Source organism: Furipterus horrens, unplaced genomic scaffold (genome assembly GCF_987537825.1).
Source record: "Furipterus horrens unplaced genomic scaffold, mFurHor1.1.pri manual_scaffold_2, whole genome shotgun sequence".
In the NCBI taxonomy this organism is placed as follows: Eukaryota; Metazoa; Chordata; class Mammalia; order Chiroptera; family Furipteridae; genus Furipterus; species Furipterus horrens.
In genome coordinates, this window is record NW_028327172.1 from 94451245 (window position 1) to 94473664 (window position 22420).

General features: G+C 40.0%; 1 protein-coding gene across 6 annotated transcripts in view; it reads right to left on the reverse strand.

Moving 5' to 3' along the window:
- Window positions 1–22420, reverse strand: part of CCNY (cyclin Y) — a 274826-nt gene that overhangs the window by 4277 nt on the left and 248129 nt on the right. For all 6 annotated transcript variants that reach the window (XR_016509033.1, XR_016509034.1, XM_090266140.1 and 3 more), the window contains 2 exons: window positions 19334–19500; window positions 220–382 (listed from right to left, as the gene is read on the reverse strand). Coding sequence is in view for 4 of the 6 variants with exons in the window: in XM_090266140.1 (XP_090122266.1) it covers window positions 220–382; window positions 19334–19500 (330 nt within the window). In the remaining 2 variants the exon portion in view is untranslated. The remainder of the gene's footprint in view (window positions 1–219; window positions 383–19333; window positions 19501–22420) is intronic.

Consider the following 22420-nt stretch of genomic DNA (forward strand, 5'->3'; position numbering starts at 1 on the left):
AATCTTTGATATAAAAAAAAGAATGCACATTAAATAAAAGCTAATATTATAAATCATAATCAATGAAATTAATTGATGAGCCCTAAATCCAGAACCTTTTCCTTATTTTGTAACAACACACAGTGGGAGAAATCACCATTGTGATCACACCCTTTCATGGCACCCAGGTGACATATCAGCAATAGTGCACCAAAAACCAAAAATGTTAAAGTGTGTTACCTCAAGCTTGTGAGCCCTCTCCCTGCTCAGGGGCTCCAAAGGAAAGCTCAGGTTATTTGCTTCTGCCAGAGAACGAAGATCAAAATAATACTTGGCATAAACACTGGAAGGAACATTGATGTTGAACTGAAGCAATTCAAGAAACTGTCGCTCTAGTTCATTCCTGCAAAGACAAAAATAACAAACATGTAGCTGCCATCCCAGAAAGCATAGCCTACCGAGGCAAGCTACTGGACACCAGAGTCCAGAAAAGTGCATCCTCAGGAGGAAAAGCCATCTAATTAATTGTCTGGTTGGACACCAGAGTTGCAGTTTAGCTACCAAATTGGTATTAAAAATCAAATTCACTTGATTCAGTGCCCAGAAGGATGAGGTCTGATTAAATGGGATGATCACTAGGAAGTACTGCACGGTGCTTTGTTTCACTGAGATCTAACACAAACACAGTAAACTCTAGCTGTAAATCTCAGCATGAACCATTAGCAGATGAAGCAGCCAAGAGCTGTCAAGTGGAGTCTAGTGAGGGTCTGAGACCAAAGTCCAGAGGAAAGGCCTCTGCTAGACATAGAAGATACCTTCCCTCAATGCCCCTTCCCCACTTCCTGGGAGAAGAGAGTGGAAGAGATGCTGCAGAGGTTCTTTGGCAAAGGAGGTAGGGAAAGGGTGAATCACAGCCCCAGCCTCTCCCCAAAGAGAACTCACGAACTCTGAAGAATGAAAGTCATAGTTCCCAAGCCTGAGCATGTACACAATCACTTGGAGAGCTGCAGACAGACAGCTGGGCCCACCTCCCATCTCTGGTTCAGCAGGTCTCAGGTAAGCCTGAGAATGTACATATCTAACAAGCTTCCACTCAATGCTGATATTGCTGGTCCTCACCATACTTAGAGAATCACTCAACTATATAGGAGTCAGTCAAAAAGCCAAAGCACGTGTTAAGATCTACCTGGGCCAATCCATTTATATTTTGACAAAAACTAATGATGGGTAGCCATAATACATTTTAAAACTTCTCCTTTGAGAACGTCCTCATGTCAGTTATCTTCTATTCCTTGACAATTACTACTCGGGACATGAGAAGTCAACGGTCTATTGTTGAGCACAAACCCTGGATGGGGTACTCAGTTTCAGCGCCACACCCCCTGAAATCCCCGTGTGCCCTCACAGCACACTACACGGTGCTGTATTTCTGTCCTTCCTCACACTCCACTGTAAATGTTGCCTTGACTCAGTTTCCCCTACTTATCTCCTCAGAGCCAGAAACCAGGATATCTGATTTCATATGCCTAGCCCCTAGCACAGTACTGACATAGTCAGTGCTCAATGATTACTGCTAGTGAATGCAGCAACCAAACTCAGTCTGGGCAGACTTCAGAGTGATCACAGAAGTGAGAGCTAACTGAGATTGACTAGGGTTGAGATTATTTCAGTACTGGGGGCCCACTCAAAATACACCCATGCTGACAGGAGCACAGGAAACATTGCCATCATATCCTGTAAGTGGAACTAAGGTCTGACAAGCCCTATCCCCAGTGCCAGGCCTCACTCCTCTTGACCCAGTCTTTGCAGTTCTCCTGAACATTGAGCCCCAGTTCTGGCCCCTGTATGCAGGCACTCGGTTTTCTCAATCCCCAAACTAATGTGGCACCATCTTGTCAGCATGGTGTCCATGAGTCTCACTCTGTTGCTGGTGAGCCACCCCACAAAGCCATCAGAGACCTAGGAGGACTGAGCCTCAGTCTCATGATACTGTGACAACAGGGGACAGGAGTGCTGAGGAGGCAAGCCAAAGGGTGTGATGTCAGCAAGAGCGGGTGTCTTCAGAGAAAAATGCTACGGGGAAAATCAGAACTAAGAAACTTCAGCAAGTTGCTATCAAAGGTCTGAGGACTTCAGATGGAAAGAGCAAGAGGTCATATTCAGGTCTTCCTGGACTCTCAGTGCTTCCTGGATTTGTATGTCTATTTCCTTCGCCAAATTTGAGAAGTTTTCCTCATTGTTTTTTCACATAAGCTTTCAATTTCTTGCTCTTCCTCTTCTCGTTCTGGCACCCCTATGATTCGAATGTTGGCACGTTTAAAGTTGTCTCAAAAGTTCCTAAGCCCCTCCTCATTTTTTAAAACTCTTTGTTTCCTTATTCTGTACTGGTTGACTTTTTTTTTTTTCTTCCTTATGTTCCAAATCATTGACTTGAACCCCAGTGTCCTTCGCTTCATCATTGGTTTTGTGTGGATTTTCCTCTTTTCATTTAGCATAGCCTTCACTACTTCCCTTATGCGTTTGTCATACTTACGCATATCTGTCAAGTTGTGAGCATCTTTATCACCAGTGTTTTGAACTCTACGTCTGTTAGGTTGGCTATCTCCTTGTCGCTTAGTTCTCCCACTGGAACCTTGATCCATTTCTTGTTTTGGGACATACCTCTCTGTCTCCTCATCTTGACAGGCTCCTGTGTTTGACTGCCTCTGTGTCTTATGTAGAGCTGTTGCACCTGTTATGTTGTAAGGGGCAGAGCCTTAGGTATTCGTCAGTATGGGTGACCCATTTCACCACTTTGTGGTGCTCTACGTAGGAGAAGGATTTGAGAGGGAACAATGCCGCTTGCTCAGCACTCGCCCCTTTTCCAGGCACTTCTCCCACTTCCCTATGCGACTGGAGCCTCTCTAGCTGTTGTCCTGGCCATCACCCCCAGAGTGGGTCGGTCTGTGGACATTCTAGGTCTGTGGGAGCCCTCTAAACAAGCAAGACTCTACAGAGAGACTGGCAGTTTCTTCCTCCGCCCCAACCCCCACTGGTTTGCACAGTCAGAAGCAATGAGGCTTTATTTTCCCCAGCGCTGGAACCATGAGCTCTGTGGTCTGGTCTGATGCTGGGAGCTCTCCCCAGGTGTCCCTCCCTACTTTTTAAAACATGTGACTGTGCTTTCCTCGGGCCTGCCACTGCCGCTGCCATTATCACACTTTGTCCTCTCTGCCCTGCTCCACCCCTCCTACTTGTCTCGTTGAGTATTCCTTCTTTATATCTTTGTTTGTTGGATTTCCATGCAGCTTAATTTTCTGGAACTTCTGGTTGTCTCTAGTTTTGAGGTAGTTGCATTCCTTCTTAGTTGTGGAGGGAGATACAGTGTGTCTGTCTAGGCCTCCATATTGGCCAGACATCCCATAACTTTTTTTTAAATCTTCACCTGAGGGCATGCTCAATGACTTTAGAGAGATGGAAAGGGAGGGAGAGGGAGTGAAACATCCATGTGAGAGAGAAGCAACAAATGGTTGCCTCTCACACACACTCCCACCAGGGACTGAACCTGCAACCTAGGTATGTGTCCTGACCAGGAATCAATCTCACAACCTTTCAGTCTATGGGATGATGCTCCAACAGAGCCATACTGGCTAGGGTGAAAAATAACCTTGCATACTGTTTCTATACAGCCCAGTGAAAGGATTAACAAGTTCAAAAAATATACTGTGCTAAATTTTATACTTTTACGGAATTTAAATTATTTTGTTTTATTTGGGATGGTTTTTACTTTACATGGGATTTTTTCATGCCTCATTTAAAGAGATTTAATAAAGAGTTCTGTAAAATACTGGAACCCAGGTAAGATTTTAATAAAACAAGAATTTCGATGGATCCAAGATGGTGGAATAGGTGCAAGTTGAAATCACATCCTCCCAGGACCAAACTGGAATTATAACTAAAATATAGAACAGTCATCCTGAATAAGCAACTGAAAACTAGCTGAACAGGAGTCTTATAACCCAGGATTTGCAGAAGAAGCCACATGGAAACTGGCAGGAAGGATGGAGACACTAAAAAGGCTGACCCCATACCCACATATAGAAGCTGAGAATCTGGAGGGATGTCTCAGCTTCAAAGGTCTGCCCACAGGAGCAAAGGGTCTCAACCTATGCTGGGCTCCCTAGCACTGAGCACCAAGCAGTATTGGGAAGGGATGCCCACCTAACATCTAGTGGAGAAAATCAGTGAGAATACTGTCCTTCAGAGAGAAAGGAGTCTGCTCGAAACCCAGGTGCACTCTTACAGTGCACAAAATCTCATTCAAAGGCAGTCACAGCGGACTATAGCAGAGGGATGGCAGTAGCTCATAGTGAATAGGATTAATCCAGGGACAGAATGAATTGTGTGAATTTGAGCAGAGGGCTGAAGGGACAGCCACCAATGTCTCTGTGCCTAGTCACTCTCCCATAGGTCCCACAGATCCTATCTTTCCAGGATCAAGCATTCCTGTCCATACAGTACCAGCCTGGAGGCATGAAATAGCCCCACCCTCCAAAATGCCTGTGGCCCTGCGCTGCCAAGCCCAAGCCCTGCAGAGGAGTCAGCTGGCTGTGGCCAGCCTGGGCTTGTGGTGCAGACTTTCTTGGAAGGGCTCTTGAGGGGCGTCCTGCCTTGCTGAGCTCATATCTTGCAAGGGCAATGTTTCCCACAAGCCCCAATGATGCCAGCATTCCTTTGTAGAGCTCTCCCTCCATATGTCTAAATCTTTATCTGATTGAGCCTGACGAACTCTCCTGGCCTTACCCCAGAGACCCTGCCCCATCACTAAGGTTCCCAAATCCATAGGTGGGTGTTGGCTGGCCTTGGTATACAGTAGACTTTTGCTGGGTGGCCTCAGACCCAGCACTGGCACCAAGTTTGAATCTCTGTCAATCTGGTGAACACAAGTTGCCCCTACCTGGTAACTCACTGAGATCTCACTTCATGCATCTTGTACTGCCAGAAAGCCTTTCAGTGACTGAGCCTAGTGGGTAGCTAAGAGGTGGAGGGATGGATCTTGGGGTGCCTTGGACCTTTTGCTGACTTGCACCCAGACTTGGTACTGGTGGAAGCAGGCCTTGGAACACAGCTTGGCCCCAGGTCTAGCAGAGGCAGCCACAAACTATAGATCACTTAGTAACTCCAAACAGGTAGCCCAGAGATGGACGCAGGTACCATCTGACATTGTCCTGCACTAGAGTCCCTCCCAAGAGACCCCAGAAACAATGGTGGGCTTTAGATCACATCAGAGCACCACCCAATTAGCTCCACAAGTGGTATATCCAAACTTCATGCAGTCAGCACCCACACAGCAGCTCATACACTGTGTCAGGGTTGATCCTCATAGCCAGTTTGAGGGTTGACCCACCCAGGAATGGGCCAGCAGCAATCAAGGCTCAACTACAACTGAAGTGTGGGGAACCACTCCTTGTGGTTTCAGGAATTGTAACCCTGGCCATGAGCCAGACTTGTCCCCCACCGTACCCCCGGCTTGTCTTTAGGTCTCAAGAGAACACTGGAAGGCTGTGCTGAAGACATGACCAAAGACCATTCAGAGGGTTCCTATGGGAATTGGATTCAAAGAATGATTATTATGTTTTGGAACTTGCTCTGCTTTTCTTATCACTCAGTTAACTATAAACAATCTCTATCAAGGAATGTATGAAACCTTGCACCTAATGCCAGTGTGGCATCAAGTTGTTTAATAGACCCTGATGCAGACTGGTCACTGTGCCTCCTGTATTAGTACTTATAACATGTTATTGTCAACTGTAATCCAAGTGCCTAAAAGCTATTGATGATTTACAAATTTTGACCTTGTATCTCCCATGCACATCCTTCTCAATAAAAAGTATGAGGGATGGAGGTCTTGTTCTTTCTCCACTAGAGAGAACAGCCACCTCCCTACCCCCTAGACAAAATACAGTGTCCTAGATAGATTTGTTCGGCCGTGGTTGTGAAACCTCTGCTGGACAGAGTAGTTTCCAACAGAGTCGGGGCATTGAAGGCAGTTCTGCCTCACTGGAGGGTGCACATAACCCACACAAGGGACATTCTTGGGGCACCTAGCTCAGGTGATCAGAGCTGTGCCACTGAGCACCACAGGATACCTACTATGTAAGGCCACCCTACCAAGACAAGGAAACACAGGAAATCTACCTAATACATAAAAACAAGCACACGCAAGCTGCCATAATGGGGAGAGAAAAGACCATGCACCCAAATTAAAGAACAGGAGAAAACCCCCAAACAGAACTAAATGAAATGAAGGCAAGCAATATACCAGGATACAGTTTTCAAAACAGTGGTTATATGGATATTCAAGGAACTTAGGGGAAGAATAGATGAGCTCAATAAGAACTTCAACAAAGAGAAGGTAAGCATAAAAAACGACACAGAAACCATAGAAAAGAACCAGTTAGAAATAAAGAACACAATATCTGAAATGAAGAATACACTAGAAGAAATCAATAGCTAATTAAATGAAGCAGAGGAGTAGAAAACACCCAATCGGAGTAGTGAAATAAAAAAAAAACTTTAAAAAACTGAGGGTAGTATAAGGGATCTCTGGGACAACATGAAATGTAACAATATCCACATCATAATTGAAAACTTCCCTAACTTGGTGAAGAAAAAAAAAAGCCACACAAGTCCAGGAAGCCCAGAGTCCCAAACAAGATAAACCCGAAGAGGCCCACACCAAAACACATATTAAAATGACAAAGGTTAAAGACATAGAGAGAATCTCAAAACCAGCAAGGGGGAAACAGTTAGTTATATACAATGAAGCTTCCCTAAGACTGTCAGCTGATTTATCAACAGACTTTGCAGGTCAGAAAGAATTGACATGAAATATTCAAAGAGATGAAAAGCAAGGACCAAGACTACTCTACCCAGCAAAGCTATCATTTAAAATTGAAGAAAAAATAAAGAGCTTCACAGATGAGAAAAGCAAAGGAGTTCATCATCACCAAACCAATATTATAAGAAATGTTAAAGGGACTTCTTTAAGAAAAAGGTAAAAAGTATAAACAATAAAATAGCAGTAACTACATACATATCAGTAATATTTTAATGTTAATAGATTAAATGCTCCAACCAAAAGACATAAGGTGGCTGAATAGATTAATAAAAAAACAAAACCCTCACATTCTGCCTACAAGAGACGCACTTCAGACCGAAAGACACACAAAGAGACAGAAAAAGGTGTTTTATGCAAATGGAAATTTTAAAAAAGTTGAAGTAGCAATACATATATCAGACAAAGTAGACTTTAAAACAAAAGGCCATAACAAGTGACAAAGAACTCAGCAATTCCACTTCTGGTCATTTATCCAAAGAAACTGAAAACATGAATTTGAAAAGATATATGTATCTCTATGATCACTGCAGCGTTGATGAATGGATAAAGAAGATGTAGTACATATATACAATAGAATGTTACTCAGCCATAAAAAGAGACGAGTATTATGCTAAGTAAAATAAGTCAGATAGAGAAAGACAAATACTATATATGTGTGCAATCTAAAAAACAAAATAAACTAACAAATAAAACTCATAGATACATAAAACAAATTGATGGTTGCCAGATGGGAGGGGTTTGAGGGCCTGGGTGAAAACGGTGAAGGGATTAAGAAGTACAAATTGCCAATCATAAAAACAGTCACGGGGATGTAAAATACAGCACAGAGAATGCAGTCAAGAATATTGTAAGAACTATGTGTGGTACCAGATGAGTACTAGAATTATCAGGGGATCATCTCATAAGTTATATAAATGTTTAATCACTATGTTGTATACCTAAAACTAATACTGTATGTCAACTGTAAACTCCAAGATTACAGAAGTCTCCTCTACAGCTCTCCTCTTTTCTTGCTGAGTCCTCACCAGAATTGCCTTTAACACCATATTTCTGCTAAAAATCTCTTCACAGCAATCTAGGGTTTTTCTAACATGAGCCTCTTTACCCATTATCCATTCCAAAGCCGCTTCCACATCTTTAGGTATTTATTACAGCAGCACTCCACTTCCCAGTACCAAAATCTACATTAGTTTCTGGGCTGTCATAATAAAATGCCACAGACTAGATGGCTTAAACAATAGAAATGTATTGTCTCACAATTCTGGAGTCTGAAAGTCCAAGATCAAGGTGCCAGCAAGTTTGGTTTCTTCTGAGGTCCCTCTTGTTGGCTTGCAGATGGCCACCTTTTCCCTGTGTCCTCACATGGCTGTCATTCTGCCTATGTTGTCTGACTCCAGTCATACTGGATTAGAGCCCACCCTAATGACCTCATTTTAACTTAATTATGTCTTTAAAGACCTTATCTCCAAATATGGTTACATTCTGAGGCACAGAGGGTTGGAACTTCCAGATAAGAATTTTGAAAGAACACAATTCTGTTCAGAATGCTGTGTATCTGGTTACAGGGCTCCACGGGACACTGGTCTTCCTACTGGGATATGCTCTTCCTTATAGCACACACAGACTTTCTCCAAGCAAGCCCTGCATTAGGAAACAGATTTCTAGATCTGTAACTTTCATTTCTTTCACTTAAAACTGACTTGCCCAAGAATATACCAAGTGTGCAGGTTCTCTTTCCCTGTTACTTTTCTCCCACTCTGGGAGGGAAAGGAAGACCAGTCACCCATCCTTACCAAGTTCATTGTGCCAAGAAGAACTTCTGAAAAGTTAAGTTAATATTTGGTGTTGAAAAGGAAAATAACTCTAATGACAGGTTAATATCTTAGATAGTTTCCAATTTTTGCTTTTAACAAACTGAAGCAGTTGGTAGGCTCATTTAAACAATTTTTACTGATAGATGACTACATGGTTTTAACATATAATTCTAAAAGAATTTGAAGACTCACTTGAATGACACTATTACAATAAATCTTGGAAATTCATATACTTATGTGTGTATGCTCTCTCAACTCTCATGTTAAAGAAGAGAAAAATGGGAACAAAACTGATGCTGACTTCTGTTTCACTCTACCTAGTAAGTAAAACACAAAAATATAAACTAATAATAAAAAAAAAGCAATCCTACTTACTTCACTGAGATTTTACTCTTTATATTTAATAATTTATATCAAAACTTAGTTTTGATCAATTGTATATTAATGATAACCCACCTAAGATGTTTTTAATAAGTTAGAATCTTATAGGCCAGAAAATAACATTCCAGTTTTAACTTACATGTAATTTGTGTTACATAGAATTTTGAAGAATAAACTTATGAGAGGAAACCAGAAAGGAAATGATGAGTTCAGGGAGAAAAAAGAATGCTAACATTTTCAGCTTTAAGAAAATGGATGATGGTATCACATGGAGTTCAGTTTCTAATAGATACCTTAAAAAAAACACGATTAAAAATATACTGCAAATGATATCCTTTGCAATCATTGAAACTTGTGATGAATATTTTTTGAATGTCAAATTAAAAATGAAATAAGGACACAAAAGTGTCCAAAATTCTTATAGGCATAGGCAGCCAGAACATGAGGCCCTGTGCTACCATGGTCGCCTGGCGGTACCTCCACAACAGAAATGGGAGCAAAGCCATCCTCTGGCTAACACCTCCAGGACAGAGAGTCCTCCTGCTTCCTTCTAGCCTATGACAGGAAGGAAATTTGCATATTCTTTCCCAAATGTGCACATGCAATTGTTTCATCAGTTTTTCTTACAATATATAGGCCTTACAGTATGTTAATACATATATCACAACAGATTAAAATACCATATGAAATGGTTCTTATAATGATAGAATACTCTGAACAAGAAAGAATTCAGCTGACTGAGTTTGTACTTGGCCTGACTCAGGGTTTCCAGTCCCCAGGGGCCTTCCAGGAAAGGGGGAGAAGCCCAGGAAGTTTCTGGTCCAGGTCCCCTAAGCTGAGTGTGTTCTCAAGCCTAGAAACAGGGATGCCCTAGAAAAGGGCAATACCCTAGAGTTTCTTCAGAAAAACTGTTCACAGTCTGACCTTTTAAGAAAAAAAAGCTCTTCCTGTATGCATTCTTCCTGTGTTCAGCCACAGGCATTTGGAGGCACAGTTCAAACATTGTATGAATTGCTAAGGCTCAGCCAGTGGCTGCAGAATGATGGGAGCACAGTCATCAATGGCTTCTCAAAAAGGAACAGAAACCAGGCTAAATAAATTATCAATTTTCTTTGGGTAAAATATGGAATAGAAGAGAAGAGTTATAAATCCTGACTTTGTTACTAGCCAAGTCACATAGAATCTTACTTCTCAGTGCTCCATTTTCATCTGTAAAATGGGACTAAAAATAATTATTAGTTATTGTTGTTAATCTCTTACTGTGCCTCATTAAACTTTATTATAAGCATGTATATACAGTATAGGAAAAAACATACACTATATAGGGTTCAGTACTATCTCAGGTTTCAGCACTATAGGTCTGAGAATGCATACCCTGTGAATAAGGAGGAACTACTATAAGTAACTAATAACAGAATTATAGTCATGTAAGTATAATAAAAGTTATGTGAATGTGGTCTCTCTCTCTCCCTGATAACCAATCTGATAACAAGATGGCTAATAAACGACTAATGGGCAGAGTACATTTCTAGCAATGGACACACTAGACAAAGGGATGATTCACGTCCTAGGTGGGATAGAGCAGGAACACTTGAAATTTCATCACACTACTCAGAATGACCCATAATTTAAAATTTGTTTATTTATGGAATTTCCATTTAATATTTTCAGACCTTGGTTGACCATGCATAAATGAAATTGCAGAATGCGAAAACATGGATGAGTGGGTACCTCATGGGTAACTGTGAAAAATGAATTAGCACATAAAAATTGTTCTTTTGGGGCTAGAAACTTTTCAATAAAGAAAAGATGCCATTAATATCATGATGATGATAATTACTACATTATTGATATTATAAATATTCTTGGTAAGTGTTTGGCTTTCCCTAAGTTGGTAATTTAAAACTTCAGTGAGGCCCTGGCCAAGTAGCTAAGATGGTTAGAGCATTATCCTGATACACGAAGGCTGCAGGTTCTATCTCTAGTCAGGGCACATAGGAGAATCAATCAATGAATGCATCAAAAAGAGGAAAACAAATCAATGTTTCTCTGTCTCACTCTGTTTCTAAACAAACAAACAAATCTTTAATGAATGGAACCTAAGTATTTGGAATCCCAAATTACCTGTTATTTTTACCCTTCCACTTTTTATTTAAGGAGGGACAATTTTAAAAATGGCTACTTCAGGCATTTATTTAAAACAACCCCATGGAGAGCCTAGGAATGGGTACATGTAATTTCTGTTGTTCTCTCTAACCACTGTATAATGTTCACTGGAATTAAGAAAGCCGGGGATACAATTCCACTTCTGGGTACACATCCAAAGAAACCCAAAACACTAATTCAAAAGAATATATGCATCCTTATGTTCATTGCAGTATTATGTACCAAGATTTGGAAGCAACCCAAGTGCCCATCAGCAGATGGGTGGATAAAAAAGCTGTGGTACATACAGGGTGAGCAAAAGTAGGTTTACAGTTGTGATTACGTGAGATAAAGTTTATTCTTGTATTATTTTCCATACAAACAACTGTAAACCTACTTTTACCCCACCCTGTATATACTCAGCAAAAAAAAAAAAAAAAAAAGAATGAAATCTTACCATTTGTGAAAGTAATGGATGGACCTACGCAAAGTCAAATAAGCCAGAAATTACTTATGTGGAATCTAAAGAACAAAACAAACAAAAGAAATAGAAACAGATTCATAGACACAGAACACACTGGTGGCTGGCCAAGGAGAGAAAGTTGATGAGCTGGGTGAAAACAAGGTGAAGGGATTAAGAAGTACAAATTGGTAGCTACAGAATGATCAAAGAGATATAAATTACAGCATAGTGAATAATATTGTAATAACTATGTATGGTGCCAGGTGGGTACTAGAAATATTGGGGGATCACTTTGTAAAGTATATATCTGTCTAACCACTAATGTTGTACACCTGAAACTAATACAAAGTAATACTGAAAAAAAAAAAATAGAGCTGGGTATAACTTCCCCACCTGTTTGTTTTATTGGAGCACTACTTAATCTCTCTGGGTCTTGGTATCCAGATCTATAAAGTGGAAATAATAAATGCACTATAGGGTTGCTAAGAGGATCAAACTGAGATATGCATGAACTAGACAATGCATGACTCGACAAATAATTTGTAAACCTTTAAGCTTTCATATAAAATAAAAGGACTCCCCAATGATACTAAGTCTACATGAAAATTGTTTTGTTGGCATTTTGGTGAATTAATTGTGGTAGATTAAGAATAATAGAAGATCCAAGATCGCAGCAGAGCAGGTGGAAGCTACACTAACCTCCTTTCAGGACTAAATTGAAATTACAACTAAATTATAGAAAAATCATCCTGAATAACCAACAAAACACTAGCTGGAAAGAAGCCTTATAACCAAGGACTTATGGAAGAAATCACACCACCGCAACAAGACTGGTAGAAAGTGTGGAGGCATAAGAGGGTTGGCTGGGTTCCCAAAAGTGACAGCTGAAATACCGGAGGGATAGATCAGCAGCCAGGGTTGGGGGTCGTGGGGGGGAATCCCCCTGAGAAGGTTGCAGTCAAAAACCCCAAGCTGGGCTCCAAGCTAGAGCACCAGAACCGTGAAAGGAACCCAATAACATCTGGCTGTGAAAAGCAGCAGAGTTTCTGTCCACCAGACAGAGATGGTTAGAGACACAGAGAATCTCTTAAAAGGGCGAACGCACAAAATTCATTTCCAGCTACTTACCCTGGGCTCCAGCAGAGGGAGGGCAGAATGGACTAGAGAAGTGTGAGGAGAGTCTGGGGTTGGTAGCTCTGGGGAAAGAGCTGAAGGGTCAGATGCCAGGCCTCCTGTGCTGAGTTATTCCGCATACTGCAGAAGCCATCTTTCTCAGACAGAGCATACTCTTCCATGCAGCATCAATCTGGGGGAGAGGAATAGCCCCACCCACAGGGATCACTCTTGTCTCACACTCAGGAGCTTAAGTCCTGCTGCTGAGTAGTACAACTGGAGGAACCTTGAGTAATTAAGCCTAACAGCCTACAGGCAAAGGTGGATCTCTGGGAGCTCTGAGATTTTAGTAGACCCTCCAGCAGCCCTGGTGCTGTTAAAGATGGCCTTGGTGCACAACTTAGTTCTTTGTGCACTTAACCAGGCCAAGTGGAGGGAGCCACAAGCTGTGGATCACTAACTGCCCCAAATAGGTTGCCCAGGGCCAGTCACAGACAGCGTCTAACATAGACCTACAAAGGAGTTGTTGCAGATCTACCTAATACACAGAAACAAACACAAAAAAGCAGCCATAATGGGGAACAAAGAATCAGGCCCCAAATGAAAGACATGAGAATTCTCCAGAAGAGTTAAATGAAATGAAGGTAAGCAATTTATCAGCTACAGATAAAAAAGACAGAGAAGCCATAAAAAAGGACCAGTGAGAAATAAAGAATGCAATATCTGAAATAAATAACATGCTGGAAGGAATAAGCACTATGTTAGATAAAGCAGAAAATCGAATCAGCAATTTGGAAGACATGGGATAGAAAAAAACACCCAGGAAAAGCAGCAAAAAGAAAAAAGAATTTTTAAAAAATGGGAAGAGTTTTAGAAACTGTTGGGACAACATGAAATGTAGCAACATTTGCATCATGGGAATGCCAGAAAGAGAAGAGAGGAAGGGATCAAGAACCTATTTGAAGAAATAATGACCAAAAAATACCCTAACTAAGTGAAGACAAAATACACACAAGTCCACAAAGCACAGAGAGTCCCAAAAATGATGGACTCAAATAGGCCCACACCAAAGCACATAGTAATTAAAGCGGCAAAGCCTTAAAAAGGGGAGAGAATCTTAAAAGCTGAAAGAGAAAAGCAGTTAGTAGTTACCTACAAGGGAGCTCCCATTAAACTGTCATCTGATATCTCAACAGAAACATTTCAGGCCAGAAGGGATTGGCATGCAAAATTCAAGTTGAGGAAAAGTGAGAACTGACAATCAAGGCTACTTTACTCAGCAGGGCTATCATTTAAAGTTAAAGAAATAAAGAACTTCCCAGAGAAGAAAATGCTAGAGGAAGTTTGTTACCAAAAGCCAGTGCTGCAACAAATGGTGAAGGGCTTGCTTTAAGAAGAATTAAAAAGAAACAGAGGAAAACAGTTTAAAAATACTGACAAAATGGTACTATGTATCCACCAATAATCACTTTAAATATAAATGGGTTAAATGTTCCAATCAAAAGATACAGGGTAGCTGAATGGATAAGAAAATAAGACCCATGCTGTCTCCAAGAGATCCACCTCAGAACAAAAGATACACACAGACTAAAAGAGATGGAAAAAGTTATTTCATGCAAATGGAGAGGGGGAAAAAGGATGTAGGAACAGTTATATGCAAAAAAATAGACTTAAAACCAAGGCTACAGTAAGAGACAAAGGAGGACATTACATCATGATAAAAGGAACAATCCAACAAGAGGACATATCCCTAAGTGAACATTTATGCACCCAACATAGCAGCACCTATATATGTAAAGCAAATCTTGATAGACATAAAGAGAGAGACTGACAGAAATAGTGATAGATGGGGATTTTAATGCTCCATTGACTTCAATGGATAGATCTTTCAGACAGAAAATCAACAAGGAGACAGCAACCTTAAACAACTCACTAGATCAAAAAGGATTTAATGGATATCTTCAAAGCATTTCATCCCAAAGCAGCAGAATATACATACTTTTCAAGTGCCCATGGAACGTTTTCTAGTATAGACCACATGTGAGGACATAAAACAAGTCTCAACAAATTTTAGAAGACTGAAATTATATCAAGCATCTTCTCTGATCACAATGCTATGAATCTAAACATTAATCACAAGAGGAAAACTAAAAAATGCACAAAGATATGGAGGTTAAACAACATGTTATTACACAATACATGGGTCAACAATGAGAAAAGGAAGAAATCAATAAATACCTTGAAACTAACAAAAATGAGGATGCAACAATTCCAAATCAGTGGGACACTGGGAAAGCAGTCCTAGGAGGGAAATTCATAGCATTACAGGCCTATCTCAAGAAACACGAAAGAGCTTCTTTGCACTTAAAGGAACTTGAAAAAGAACAACAAAGTCCAACATGAGTAGAAGGAAAGAAATAAAGATGAGAGCAGAAATAAATGAAAGTCTAAAAAAAAAATGATACAAAGGATAAATGAATCTAAGAGTTGGTTCTTTGAAAAGATAAACAAGATTGACAAACCTTTAACTACACACATCAAGAAAAAAAGAGGACCCAAATAAATAAAATCAGAAATGAAAGAGGAGAGATAACAATTGACACCAAAGAAATACAAAGGACTGTAAGAAAATATTAGAAATAACTAAATGCCGACAAATTGGACAACCTGGACGTAATGGATGAATTCCTAGAAATATATATCACCCAGAACTAAACCAGGAAGAATCAGAGAATCTGAACAGACAGATTACACCTAGTGAAAAATGAAGCAGTAATCAAAAAACTCCCAAAAAACAAAAGCCCTGAACCGGATGGCTTCACAGGTGGATTTTACCAAACATTCCAAGAGGAACTAACAATTTCAATAAATTCAAGAGAAAGGAAGACTCTCAAGCTCATTTTATGAAGCCAGCATTATCCTAATTCCAAAACCAGATAAAGACACTACAAAGAAAGAAAATTATAGGCCAATATCCCTGATGAACAGAGATGCTAAAATCCTCAAGAAGATTTTAGAAAATTGAATACAGCAATACATCAAAAAGATCATACACCATGATCAAATAGGATTTATTCTGGGGACGCAAGGTTGGTACAATATTTTAAAATCAAGAAATGTGACACAACACATAAACAAAATGAAGGATAAAAATCACATGATCATATCAATAGATGCAGAAAAAGCATTTGATAAAAATGACATATTTCACAGAATTGGAACAAATGTTCAAAAATTTATATGGAACCACAAAAGACCCCAAATAGCAATAGCAATCCTGAGAAAGAAATATGAAGTTGGAGGAATCACACTACCTGATATCAAACTATACTATAAAGCCATAGTAATCAAAACAGCATGGTACTAGCATAATAACAGACACATAGATCAATGGAACAGATTAGAGAGCCCAGAGGTAAACCTGCACCTTTATAGTCAATTAATATTTGACAGAGGAAGCAAGCACATAAAATGGCCTAAAGACAGTATATTCAATAAATGGTCCTGGGAAAATTGGACAGATACTCGCAGAAAAATGAAACTAAATCATCTTCATACAGCACACACAAGAATAAATTCAAAATGGATTAGACTTAAATGTTAGACCCGAAACCATAAAAACCATAGAAGAAAACATAGGCAGCAAAATTTCAGACCTTGATCAGCAAGGGATTTTCAGATTTATCTGATATATCCCCGCAGGCAAGGGAAAGAAAAGAAACAATTAAGTGGGACTACATCAAACTAGAAAGTTTTTGTACAGCAAAGGAAACCATCAACAAAATAAAACAACCCACTGAATGGGAGAACATATTTGCTGATACATCTGATTAGAGGTTAATATCCAAAATTTATAAAGAACTTATAAAACTCAACACCAAAAAAACCCCAATCCAATTTTAAAAAAGCGCAAAGGCCTGAATAGACACATCTCCAAAGAGAATATACTGATGGCCAGTAGATATATGAAAGGATGCTCAATGTCCCTAATTATCAGAGAAGTGCAAATTAAAACCACAATGAGATATCACTTCAAATGAGTCAGAATGGCCATCATCAATAAATCGACAAACAACAAATACTGGCAAGGATGTGGAGAAACGGGAACCCTAGAGCACTGTTGGTGGGAATGCAAAAGGTGGTGCAGTCCTTGTGGAAACTAAAAATGGAACTGCCCTATGACCCAGAGTTTCCACTTCTGGGAATTTACCTGAAGAAATCTGAAACACTAATTTGAAAGAACATAAGCACCCCCATGTTCACTGCAGCATTGTTTACAAATGCCAAGATATGCAAGCAGCCCAATTGTCCATCAGCAGATGAGTGGATAAAACAACTATGGGACATTTACACAATGGAATACACTCATCCACACACACACACAAAAGAGAGAGCGAGAGAGAGAGAGAGAGAGAGAGAGAGAGAGAGAGACAGAAAGAAAATTTTACCCGTTGAGACAGCACTGATGGACCTGGAGAGTATTATGCTAAGTGAAATAAGCCAGTCAGGGAAAGACAAATACCATATGATTTCACTTATCTGTGGAATCTAATGAACAAACTGATCTAACAAGCAAGTAGAGACAAGACTCATAGATAGAGCAGGCTGACAGCTCTCAGAGGGGTGGTGTAGGTGGTTTAGGGGGTGGAGGGATGGAGCAAAAATGAAGGACTCATGAACATGGACAACAGTATGGTGATTACAGGATGGGATATAAGGGGGATAAATGGTCATTTGAAAAAATGTAAGAAAAAAATTTTTTTTAAATCCTAAAAAAAGAATAATAGCACAAAAGGAATCTCCTCCCTACCCCTGATGCTCTTCATTCTTAATTTTTCTCAGTTTTCTTTCCTTAATGCTTCTGTACTATTTGTAATTTGCATTGAATCTCATTTCTTCAAGAAATAGCTGGGGTATAAATGATTAAAAGATTTGAGACATACACTGACTTCAGGAAGCATTTTCTTCTTTTACTTAAGTAGATAAAACTGCTCATGGTGCGGAACTCCTCTAGCTGCTCTTGCAATACCTCAGAATCACTACCCATACCAAGTCTCTGGTCATACATCATCTTCTTTACACAAATGAGAAGAGACAACCTTGATGTGATCCCTGTGGTGCAAAATTCAGTGTCACATGTTATAAGGCAGTTGATGAGAGAATGAGCTCCAATGAAGTAGTTAGCATTTCTTACACCTTGCACCCAAATGTTCTTCTCCTTTATGGTCTGAATGACAATTACTTTCATAGTTGTTTTCATTTTGAAATATGATCATGAATTTTATTTTTATTACTCTCAAAAACGTCTTTATACTTTTGTTAGTTTTTATAATAGAGAATTACAGACACAGGAAGGAGTTTTATAGGTTGGCAGCAGGAATCAACTCTGTAACAAAAGGCCCCCAAAATAAACAAGCATGCTTCACAGGGCCACAAAATGTGGTGCCCAGCAAGTTAGAACCAAGGCACAGGTGACCAGGCTGGTAAGAAATCCATGTGACACCCCTACAAGGTAGGAGTCACAGGCAATGTGAAGATCCTGCAACCCCAGGATTACTGGGTCCAGGGACATGGATGTGGACTGGGACATATCTGGGAACCTCCTTTGGCCTAAAGCTTCCTCAAGAAAGCCAAACAAACAATATGAGACAAATTTTAGCAGGAAGAGTGTCAGAAGTGCCTATAAACCATAAGCAATTATAAGTATGTAGTTCATCCTGATTATCTTTCAAAACATGTCCTTCCTCCTAAGAGGCTCTGAACCTATTTCCTGCATCTCAGACCCTAGATATCCCAGACTCTAGGCCTGCAGGTCTCCTGCTAACAGTCCACACCTAAATCTGAGGACTAAACCATCTGAGAAATCCTAAGGCTGCCCTAAGAGCCATGGGGTGGACAGCCCTCCTCTCTCCCCAGGATTTATGGCACTTCCACTGATCTGTGGGTACTTGAGCCTAGCTGGGAGAACATGCTGCCCTAACAATGAAATACATGACAGGCCTCAGGGACAGAATGCTGATTTTTAAAAAACTGAACATGTAAAAGTGACAAAGCAGTAAGAATTTTCTCTCTGAAACGAAAAAGTAACATGTTTTAGGTCTTCTGCTCTTTGGGTAGGCTGTTGCCCACAAATGACTGGTGCAGGACATTAACTCTGTGTTAATGTCTGCTGTGAGATACATCTGGGATAGAAACCACCACATACTGCACGAGGCACTGGTCCACCCCTTTATAAGAAAGGTGAAGGAAAGTTTAGTTATAATGTAGTTTCCTTAAACCAGTTTCACAAAACAAAATGTTGCCAGTACCTGTTCATGATCCACAGTGAAGAGAAATACAGGTTTTTGCATATAATATACCACAACCATGCCCTCAATGTGTAACAGCTCCCAAGAGATATTCAATCAAATTTATTCATTCTACACTACAAAGAGTATTCAAAGGGGACATAAGCTCCTTCATAAACAGCTCCCCTGACTACATGCTACCCTGAACCTCCTCCAACACTCTCCCTCCCCTGCCACACACACACACACACACACACACATACATACTCACATATCTTCCACCGTGATGTCTTTCAGGATCTGGCAATAATCCACATTCCACACAGCCTGGTCATCCCACACCTTGGAGGCCAGCAGGATCGCCCCGAGGACAATTCGCTTCCAGTTGGCTGGACAGATATCTATCTCTGCATATGTTAGAAGTCTTTCAAGGTATACCTGGGAGACAAGAAAATGCCAGAGCTAAGCAACTCAGTTGTTTTCTCTCATATATATGAAGAAATTCTAAAATGGCTTAATTCCATATCACCAGCCTTGAAAAAAGTCAGGAGCTAAAATAGTCTGATGTACAATGTGCACATTACATAACTGGACTGTGTGGATATAGCTAGATCTTAAGACTCCAAGTCAAAAACAAACTCCAGGAGCCATAGGTGAATTTCACACTTTATCAACTATGATAGCGATATAAATTCAACAAAAAACAAATATTCCAATAAGCAGAACAAAGAATGTGAAAGGAATAAACCTATCTTTTCCTATCTGTAGTTTTTTTAATTAAAATTTTTAGTTTGAAATATTTGTAGATTTACATGGCAGTGTTGATAAACCTACTGTGGTAAAATATATAAAACTTACCATTTAACCATTTTAAAGTGTAAGGTTCTGTAGCATTAAGTACATTCATATTGCTGTGAAATCAGCACTGTCCATTTCCATAACTTTTTCATCTTGTATTCCCCTCTCCTAGCCCATGGTAACCATCATTCTACTTTGTCTCCATGATTTTGACTACTCTAGGTACCTTATATAGGTGGAATCATACAGTATTTTTCCTTTTGTGTCTGACTTATTTCAGTGTGAAGTAGTATCTCACTATTGTTGTGATTTGATAAATACATTTTATTTTTTAATTGTATTTTTCCATAACCATTTATCCCCATTATACTCCCTCCACCCTGCAATCACCACACTCTTGTCCATGTCTATGAGTCTTTTTTCCTTTTTGCTTAATCCCTCTATCCTCTCCCTAGTTGTCAGCCTACTATTTGAGTCTGTCTCTATTTTTCTTGTTAGTTCAGTTTGTTCATTAGATTCCACATGAGTGAAATCATATGGTATCAGCTGAAGACAGAAAATAAAAGCAAATAAAATAGGATTTATAAACTGGCACAATTTAGTTTGAGGACAAACATCAGAAATACCCACAAAGCTTACCACTTGGGTTGGGTAACAAAGTAAGAATGCCTTTAAAAAAAAAAAAGTTTCCATTTGTAAAAACCTGTTTATTAGTATGTTTTATACTTCTCTAAATCATGAAAATATTTTTTTCTATAGTTTATCAATTAGAAAGTGGAATTACTGCATCAGAAACAAATTTAATCATCCATACTCTTTTAATAACTTGCTTTGTAACACAAATGAAATCTATATAGTGTTAAAATTATTCATAGTTTAATGTCTGTAAAGTTCTAATATGCAATTTCTAAAAAGGCATGTGCAGAAAGCAAAATGTTAAATACACAACTAAAATACAGATTATGTTCAGCTAAATAATATCAATGTTCATAACTGGGATGGGAAAAGTAAAAAAAGGGAATGAATCCACACCTGTTACATCATTAGAGTTCTGGGGAGGAGGCTACACTTTAGGAAGTTCTTGAGAAAGAAGGTAATTAAGAGACTGATTTTAAGAAGTTTGTTAAAAAACATGAATGCAAAAGTAGAAGAACAGGATAGTGTTAGAAACTGACTAATTATACAACAAAAAGACTGCAGGATGTGAACAGATAAATGGTAAGTGTGGCCGAACTGGAAGACTTCACTTACTGTCTAAATACCTAGTACTCACTATGTACCAAGCTCTGTGCTCATCAGTGGAGACAAAGTAGGGGCACTGACCGCTCCAGCTGTAGAAGGGAGAAGGAACTGGAAGGGAGCACAGCTGACGGTAAGAGGCATCAGAAGATTAAAAAGCAGTCCTAACAGAGAACAAGTGTTTGACAACCGAGACTAACAGTCATATTCCAGAGATGAGCTGCTGTGGGAGACCCCAGACTTCCCACTCATGCAGCTGGATGGGTGACACCCACTGTGGCAGAGAACACCAGGAAGAAGAGGTTGGTGAAAGTGATGACAAGACTGACTGTGGACATCTTCTGTCTGAGATGTCCCAGAGGCCACCATGTAGGCAGTGCACATGCAGGTCTGGAGCATGAAAAACAGCACAGGGATAGAAATCTGAGAGTCTGTGACACACAAACGCAGTACATCATGGGCATGAATCCGATGACCTGGGAGGGGCAGAAAGACAGAGAAGACAGGGCCAGGCCTAAGCTATGAGAGCCCCTTCCTTTTTAACATCTGGAGAAGGAATGAAGGGGCAGCAAAGGAGAGGCAGGAATAATCTGCTATGTTCTGCTCTTAAGTCTTGTAATGGTTTGGAAAAGAAACTACAAGGCAAAGCTAGGTGTTTCTGCGTGCCTGAATTAGGCTTACAATGTTATACAGGGTATCTGAGAAGGAAACTGGAGTGGTGTCTTTCACACTGAAAAATAAAATTAAAGAAGCAAGGCCACTTCAGGCAGTGGCTATGTGGGGCAGAGAGGGCCGGGGGAGGCACTAGGGGTGAGGCAATTAGAAGGAGAATGGGGAGCTGGAGGTTAAGAGGGACAGAGCTGGAGGGAGAAGGGAAAAGAAAGAGAAAAGGGGAAGAAGAGAGGGAGGGAAGGAGAAATCCTTTAGTGAAGGCAATATTCTGAGCTAGCAGCTCCTTTATGGAGCCTCCCTGGTTCCCCTGGTCCCTGACCTACAGGTAGAAAGGCATGCTCCCTTCTAAACAGTAGAAACTTCCTACAGCTTCGTTTGCACTCTATAACAGACTGCCATCTTTAAAACAGGTGCAATGGCAACATGCAGGGAAGTCTGCTGAGGGGGTTCATAACCTTGTCTGCCTCTTCTGATATATGGGCTTTGCCAAGATGGGTGTTGGCATTCAACTATTTGCTCAATAAAAAATAAATTAAATTATGGTTCTTTTGCTCAGAAATATAAAATAATTGTTTTGTTTTCAGTCCTCGATTAAAAAAGCAATTTTTAAATCTTAAAAACCTAGATTTTTATAGCTAATCCCACATAC